The following is a 9022-nucleotide window of genomic DNA, read 5'->3' on the forward strand; positions in this document are numbered from 1 at the left end:
CTGAAATGAGCCGTCGTCGGCGGTGATTTACAGTTTACAGTTCGGTGACTGGGTTGTGAATGAAGAGAGGTTTCGTCCAGACTGTGAGCTGACTCAGCGCTCCACAGGAAATCCACGTCTGTCTCCCAAAGCTTAAAGAGAATAAACTGCTGTTTACCTCTGCGTGGTTCAGAGTGTGTGTGTGTGTGTGTGTTTCCTGTCAACCGCTCAACGTTTGTACACCTTCGAGTCCATCTAATTCAGATTAAAAACTTTCATTTTTAACATTTTTATATTGAGTATTAAAGTCCACCTCCGGACGTTGTTCTCCTCTCTGTGCAGGATGATGTATGATGTTTAAACTGTGCAGGATTTGTGACATCACAACTAGTTTGGAGCCAATCGCGGTCCAGTATTCAATTTACATAAGTGTGATGTGGAGACTTGAAGCCTCTAGTGCACAAACACTGAGAATGAACTTAGATTCAGGATTTTTTAGATGTAATTTTAAGAATTACAAGGTAATTTATACTTTTTTTGTGGAAAAATCCAAGTTATTATTTGAAGCATTTAGAATATTTACTATGTGTCTTAAAACACGTTGGGAGGGGAACTTTAACTATTTAATGTAAAACCATTAACATGCTGCCTTAATTACAACACTAGCAATAATTAACAATCAAATGTCACTATTTGATAATTATCACAGTATTCCACCTTCTTACTCTATTTAAAATAATAAAAACTGGACCAGTGCAAATACAGTATATATTTAATTCATTTATTTTTATTTTTGATAAAACGTAAAATGTTTTTAAATATGATTTTTTTTAAAAATTAATCTTATTTTGTTTTTTTCCCCTAATTTTATTTGTGTTGTTTGTTTCATTTTAGAAATTACGCAACGCAGAGACATTTTGTTTACACACCCACTCTTCATAGCTGAAACATCTGTGCATTTTTTCCCATGTGCTCATGTTTGACAGATTAAACTAAATCAAAGGAACAATTAAACTGATTTGGATGTTTTCACTATGACTTTGGCTGCACAAACCTCGGTCCCCCTTTTTGTTTGTGGTGGAGCACAATGTTCTTTAATTTCGACTTTATAGAGTAAAAAGCTTGACAGCTAAAAGTTACAAGTAACAAAGAACAATTGAAACTCTGTTGATAAAATGTCCAATAATAACAGATAATACAGTCTATTAACTTTTTATCGTCAGCTGCGCTTGAAGACAAACTAAACAAAATGTTCCGCACTTTGTGGTGATCGTGTCTTAAACTGCATCCTGTCTTTAACCATATCTGTCTCTCTGTCTCCCTTCTCTGTGTGTTTGGAGCAGATGAAGCTGCCGGTGCTGCTGCTCGGCCGGTCGGCGGACCTGCGGCCCGGCGAGTTCGTGGTCGCCATCGGCAGCCCGTTCTCCCTGCAGAACACCGTCACCACCGGCATCGTCAGCACCACCCAGAGAGGAGGCAAAGAGCTGGGTCTCCGAAACTCCGACATGGACTACATCCAGACCGACGCTATCATCAACGTGAGTGAAGAGACAGAAAAATACCGTGGGAATAAACAAAAAAACTTTGCTATGTGGCTTTTCGTGAGGTTCAGCAAAAAGTCTCCAAATTCTGCAAAACTGAGCATTGCATGACCCAAATTGTTTGCCTGGTTATGTTATGATAACCATGTGTGTGTTTGACTTTGTATAAATGGATGTTTGATGCTTGTTTCTTGAGCCAATTCAGTGTTGATTCCAGTGTTCCTTAATCAGCCAAAGATCCTCTGCATTGATCTGTTGATTGTCTGGATATTGAAAGTGACAGAGAGAGAATCTGAAACAGAAATAGTTTATCAAATGTCTCTCGCTCCAGGAATCTGTCTGAATCAAACTAACTGTGATTCTTAAGAAAGAGAAGATTTTTCTTTGTTTTTACATTCTGTGTGTTTTCTTGCAGTACGGCAACTCAGGAGGACCACTAGTCAATCTGGTAAGTGAAGGAAACTCTGCAGGAGGAGAAACGATCCTCATATTCTCACATTCTTTCCATACTATACTAAATATATAACATATTAAACACTCTTTAAACTGCTTTAATCTTGCATTTCTACATAACATTTATTTATTTTACTGGCTACTAGCTTTACTTTTCTGTTTAACTTTATCCTATTTTTCTTTTTACTGTCATTTTACCATCTGCTTCTCAAAATGTTTATTTATTACAGTTACAATTGTAATTATACAATTACAATTATTACCTTTGAATGATTTATTACATCTTATAGCATGGTAAGCACTCAGATTTTAGTAAATTACCTTGTTAGACACCACGTGTAATAATGCTTATTAAAATGTTCTACTGTTTTGGCATAAACAACATGTTAAGTATAAAAGGGGAAAGATTATTTTATGTTTTTTCCTTCTTTCTTGGGGAGCTGAAATTTAATGTTTTGGGGAAAAGCAATATAATGTACTGTTTGTCTCACCCTGATATTAAAGTTAATTTAGTTGTTACTTTATATGTCTATCTGCGGAACAAAAATAGAAACAGAACTTCTTATTACTGGGAAGGATCCAGGTTGTGAAACAGAGATATACGTAACCTCATATAAACAAACACCAAGGCCAGTAAAGTCCTTATTAGGAAAGGTAAATAAAGAGTTAAGGTAATGCTTGGCAGACAGTCCCGGCTCACAGCTGACTCTGATTACTTTGTTTTCAGCCGTGATGCCAAACGATGAACAATGTGGCGTCAGAAATGCTGTTTAACAAGTATCGTGTGGAACTTTGACTTTTACTGTGGGACATTTTAGGAATGACGGGAAATGAATGTGTGTTTTGTATTATTGCGTGCAGGACGGGGAAGTGATCGGCATCAACACCCTGAAGGTCACAGCAGGAATCTCCTTCGCCATCCCCTCAGACAAGATCAGACAGTTCCTGGCAGAGTCACACGACAGACAAGCCAAAGGTTCGCAACAGTTTCACACTTTAGTTCCTGCAGTTTTTTTCACTTATCAGTTCATATGAGAGACTGGACCAACAGGACAGGAGAACAACATACTGATGAAGGTCTTGAATAACATTAACCACAATTTATAACATTCGTAAACAGAGTGAACTTTATGTTTTACCTCAACAGTCTAATACAGGTTTGTTTTCTATTGTTCTTTATTAAGAGAACTAAATAAATGTTTATTAGGATAAAAACTTTTTATATAAGATATGTTTTGGAGTATTTTTGCCTTCATTGGACATTTGTGTTGTTTTTGAAGATACTGACAACTTGTTGTAAGTAGAAAAACTGAAAATATAAAGGACCAAGAACAGAACCCTGAGGAACCCCACAACTAATTATTGATACAATCAGTGGGATGATCATGTAGCTCTGTGTGTCTGTTGATATACAGTTCTTCTGCCCTCTAGTGGAGAAAGAAAATGTCACTTCCATCAGTGCTGTAAATACTCACCAGAGCACCACATGTGGATTGATCCACCGCTGAAAATAGTTCCCAATAAATGCACTATTTCCTCCTGTTTGTTTCCAAAAAAACTACAGTGGCCAACCACTTCAGGAAATTACTGAGCCTTTTTTTAAACATGAAACTATATATTTGTGATTAGTGTTTTAAAGTAGGAAGCATGGGTGATGCACAAAGACTGAGTTGACTATTCTTATATGAAATATTTAAGTTAGCCAGTTAGCCTGTAGAAAGCCTCGGAGATGAGGAATGAACCCTTAAATGTACCATTTCTTTCCTTTCTCCTGCTATTTGATGTGCAGCTTGTTTCAAGTTTTAGAAATTAACATTATAAGATTTTTTTTATTTACAGTATGTCTGATGTTTGATATTCGACCTTAGACTTTTATCGATTAAACTAACGATTATTTTCTCAATTAATCGATTTTGTCTATAAAATGCCTGAGAATAGTGAAAAATTCCTGTTGCAACCGTAAAAAACAGTAAAAAAATAACAACAGATATTCAATTTACTATCATATATTACAAAGGAAACCATCAAATCTTCACATTTGAGGTACGAGAACCAAACAAAGCTTTTTTGCTCAAACAATTATCAAAATACTTCCTGATTCATTTTCTGCTGACCAACTAATTGATTAATTGCTCTTTCTGACATACAGCGGTGTCTTGTAATCCCCATATGGGATGGGCCAAATAATCAGCATGATGCAGAAATAGGAAATAACCAATGTTAAAGTTAACAGTAAGACAGAGACGTGTTACTGAAGCAGTGAACTGTTGCCTGCTTCAGCAGCCTGTAAAAAGGTCCATTTATAACCAGAGTATTAAATCAAATGTCATCTACTTAGCCAACATTATATTAAAAACATGTGTGTTTTATTGATGTCTATTTCCTCTCAACCATTACACACAGTCTAGAGGTTTCTACCTGTAAGCTCTTGTGTATGTCACTGTCTCAATCTCAAAGCAGTTTCCGAATATTACAAATATTGTCTTGTTTTCAGGAGGAAGAATGTCTCAAGTTGTGTTTTGTAACGTTTTTCAGCACTTTACCGAAGACTCGTGTTTGTCTGGTTTATAAAAATATAAGTACAGTAAAAGACGAAGAAGATAAACATTACATGAACATACGAGGTAACGATTGTCAACTATTCCTGTTTCCTTTTGTTTTCCAGGTAAAGCATACTCAAAGAAGAAGTACATCGGCGTCAGAATGATGACTCTCACTCCAACGTAAGTTCTTGTCTCTGACGACGTCATACTTCAGACGTTAAATTTACACGTTCACACAAGTGAAAATGGACAGTGAAAATTTATTGAATTACAATGAAACTGCTGCAACACTTATTTAGTTTTTCCTCAGTTTTTTGGGGTTGAGTTTAGCGATTTTGGGTAATATTTTAGAAAAACAGGCTTGTATATGTCTAGCATGGTGTTGGTCAGGTTTCAGTTATTTTACTGTAATAAAACACTGACTAAACCCAAACGCTCCTCATTTTATATTCATGTTGTTATAATAAAATGGAATAAATATTAGAATTTCTGTGAGAAAATACCGTTCTGAGGTGTAAAAAATGCCGATAACATCCTAGAACTTCTGCAGCGACAGGAGGCAGACTGATGTTTTTCAATCTTGATCATCATACGTAACAAGGGCGGTGATCTTAACGAAAAATGTGACCTCACCTTTAGATGCGTGCTGCCAAATGATGCCTTTGAACAGGAATGTCAGTCAGCTCAATCCACACCCACCGCCTACGGGTCAGAATGACGCCCAGTCTGCTTCTCCAGAGTGGGTCACAGTAGGAAACGCTCCAAAACATCAAAACAAGCTTAATTTTATAGAAGCTCATAAACTTGAACCATTGCAGCCCATTAATGCCCATATATTACATTACTAATGACTATTTTTCCAAATCATACCATCCATTTCAGTCAATTTACTGCTGCATTTAAAGACTTTCCGACACTTAAGAACGAGCTGCTGAACGGCAACCTTTTTAATTTGAAAAAAGCCAAATTTTACTTTACTTCTTATCTTGATTTCTACATTTGCTTGTATTTGTTTGTCTTCAGGATTTCATTTTTTGACACCTTAGCTCTTGAATGCAGCGCTTCTTGCCCGCTGACTCTCAATTCTTTGACGTCAAAGGCTCCTTTAATGCAGCAACAAGGAGTCAAGTCAGTTTTTATTTGTCTTCTGGATTTGACTGACAACAAAACTCAGCAATGTAACGCTTTCTAGCATCTAAATCTCAAAGTTTGGGGTGTTAGAGCTTCCTTAAACATACCAACAAACATGTTTTTTTCCCAAAACAGTCCTTCCTTTTAACTGCATTACCACACAACAAAAGTGAGACTTACACAGACAATAAAGATAGACTGAATCTGATGAATAACAATAATAATAACTTTATTTATATAGCACCTTTAAAAAGAGAGTTTAGAAAGCGCTTTGACAGACAAAGCAAAGGCAGTACAATACAAAAGTAAAGACACATGACACAGAAGGCAACAACAAGGCCGACATTAAGAAGACAACAGTAGAAGACAATAAAGAGATGATAAAAAGATTGAAAGACGATAAAAAGACAACATTTCTGTAGAAATGAGTTTTTAAGAATTGATCTAAAAGAAGTTACTGATTCTGTGAGCCTGATCTCCTCAGGCAGGTCGTTCCAGAAACACCTAACTAAACCTACCTAGCTGATTTTCATAGTAAATTGAAATAGACTGATATCAAAGTCCAAAGAAATTCAATTCAAAAACTGTTATTGTGCTTTTAAAAACAGCCAGAAATAATGTAACACAAGAGATGTTAAACACAGGCTGATCTACAGGTTGGATGTGGTCAGTAGTTTTAGAAAATGCATCATATAGTCTAATATTAGCTTCCTGTGTGCATGTTGAGGATGTCAGCCAGTGTTGAGAAGAATCTGATTAAATAAGTAAATACAGTGATTGAACGCTGCAGAAGCCCGATGCATGACAATCAGATCTGTGTTGTTGAAGTTGCAGCTTTTCAAAGTTTGAAATCTGCAGTTTTTTTTTCCAGAGCAAAGCAAAAGTGTTGGAATTCAAAATGAGTCACGATTTATCATCCCTTCATGTTTAATTAAATTCAGACTGGTGTGTCGGGTACAGTTAGTACGAATGTTGATGTTTTGGCTGTTTTCCCTTCTTTTCCCACCTCAGGCTGGCTAAGGAGCTGAAGGAGAGGCAGTCAGACTTCCCAGATGTCACTTCGGGGGCGTACGTCATCGAGGTCATCAACCGGACTCCAGCTGAGTCGTGAGTTTCTCTCTCAGTGTTACTTTTTTATTCCCACAGTTATCTGGTGTTCACTGCCCAATGTGTCAAATCAACAAGTCGTCAGGTAAAAAGATTTTCGGATATGTAATTCTGCGTTAATCGTCTGTAGCGAGTTTTACTTTCATATGTTGAAATAGATTAAAATTAGTAGTTAGTAGTAATTAGTATGCTGATTTGTTCCAGACGCACTCCGGCAGAATATATTTTGTCTCTGGAAAGTTTTTTTTTTTTGCATCCACATGAAAAGCTTGTTAAAAGCAAACCGCGGTGTCTCACCTGAGAAAATAGCAGGTAGAGTTTGTTTTCTTGTTGTCTGGTGGGTTTATGTGGAACACAGACAGGAGTCAGGATGAGGATCTGATCTTGCTGAAAGGACATTCATAAGAGTTGAACTCTCTGTGCGTGAAGACTGCAGGATATAGAGAGTTCACCTCTGGTTTTTTAAAGCTGCTGTTTTGTTTTTGGAAGCAGGCTGAAAGCTGGCAGTGAAAGCAGAATCATGAATGTTTCCCACCCAGACTGTCCAACTACCGCTGGCAGGGAGGACAAACTGTTTCAGTTATAGCTCAACAGATTCAGATTTCTCTTTGGCATCGTTTCCATCAGTTCTGGAAGTGGATCCTCAAGATTTAAAGGGGACATAACATGCTTTCTGTGATTTTCTGTCAGTTTTATACAGTTGTAATGTTGGATGTCTATGTTAAACATGGTCAAAGTTCCAAAACGTGAGGTGAACTTACGTAAAAAAGGCTCCTTCAAAGACTAAAAGTCAGGGCTTCAGCCTGCTCTGAACGCTCTGTTTGCAAAGTTACCTCTACTTCCTCCTTGTGGTGACGTCCATCGCGTAGAATTTGTTGCTAAGGTTGTTCCATGGGTTGTTTGTGTTGTCCACTCTCATATTTCAAATCTGATTTTGGCTCAAAAATGCACAGATATATTTGAGAAGTTTACATTTCAAGTAAAGAAAAAGAAGCGAAATCCATCTGCTATAGTTTGTTTACGTAGCCTCCGGAGATGGCAGAAGTCTGCCGAGGGGCAGCTTGAGAAAACAGGTTTTAAGGACCTTTAATGTCAAAGTTGAACAAAGTGCTGAACATATTTTCAAGGAAAGGATATAAACTCTGAAAAGCTTATAAAATCAGAGATATAACTTCATATCTTGTTAACTAACAGGCAAAACTGGACATAAAAATAATTGATGAAGGTGATATTATATCACAATATCAATTTCTTGATCCACTTACTATAAAGTGGTTTTAAGAATAAATCACCTTCTTTGAACTGCAGCAAAATTGGGAAGTGTACCTTTAAATTACAATAAAGTGTGTTTCTATAATTCATAACCTTTATCTACACCTCGTGGCAACAACAGTCATAAAACTGATTTCCAACAGACATCTGACATGTCACCCCTCTACCCATCTCCAACTACCATTGTCAGCAGTAATCAATAACCTTATCAACCTACCAAACTACCATATATATTAAGGTAACTTTAAAAAACGTCATGGAAATCTACTACAAAATGCCAACAACTAATATGTTTTTTGTACGTTTGCTCTCCTTTCTTCATGACAGAGCTGGCCTGAAGGAGAGCGATGTCATCATCAGCATCAACGGAGAGCGAGTTACCTCAGCCAGCGACGTCAGCTCCGCCATCAAGCGGGACGAGACGTTGCGAACGGTGGTGAGGCGAGGCAACGAGGACGTCATCCTCACCATCACCCCGGAGGAGATTGACCCTTGACCTCTCGGCTGACTGAGCAAACTGTCAACTCAACAACATAACCAGTCAACCAATCCCGAGCTGGCTCTCAAGTGTTTTTCAACCAATCATGAACGCTTTTGAAAAACCAAGCAACCAATAGGGGTGCGTGTGTGTCTGGGGCCACACCTACTGCGTTTAAGAACTTGTAATTATTAGTACTACTTCTACTCTTCCATGATATTATGCTCACACACACCTTCAAAGTCCAACTTCGTTACCCTGGGAACCGAAGCTTCAACCCTGTCATCACACTTGTAGTAGTTTTAGTTTTTCTTCTAGTCCCCATTAACTTTCCATCATCACAGATGTTTTATATTCTACTAACGCCATCTGTCCCTACAAAGCGGTTACTTAAGGTTACCATAGTTCTGTTTCATTGTTTATGTCCTTGATGGAATATTTTTTTAATTGTATTTTTGTCTCTATGAGTTTGATGACAATTTTTCAAAAAAGGGAATAAAATTATTTTTAAAAGTGTT

At 37.3% G+C, this 9022-nt stretch overlaps 1 protein-coding gene across 1 annotated transcript in view; it reads left to right on the forward strand.

Annotated features, from left to right (window-relative positions):
• The window catches only part of htra1b (HtrA serine peptidase 1b), a 32935-nt gene extending 23913 nt beyond the window's left edge, over window positions 1–9022 (forward strand). Inside the window, exons 5-10 of the mRNA XM_044338398.1 lie at window positions 1323–1517; window positions 1936–1968; window positions 2835–2949; window positions 4639–4696; window positions 6659–6754; window positions 8354–9022. Of these exons, the coding sequence (XP_044194333.1) occupies window positions 1323–1517; window positions 1936–1968; window positions 2835–2949; window positions 4639–4696; window positions 6659–6754; window positions 8354–8522 (666 nt within the window). The 3' untranslated portion in view covers window positions 8523–9022. The remainder of the gene's footprint in view (window positions 1–1322; window positions 1518–1935; window positions 1969–2834; window positions 2950–4638; window positions 4697–6658; window positions 6755–8353) is intronic.

The sequence above is a fragment of the Thunnus albacares genome, chromosome 20, assembly GCF_914725855.1.
Source record: "Thunnus albacares chromosome 20, fThuAlb1.1, whole genome shotgun sequence".
Taxonomy (NCBI): domain Eukaryota; kingdom Metazoa; phylum Chordata; class Actinopteri; order Scombriformes; family Scombridae; genus Thunnus; species Thunnus albacares.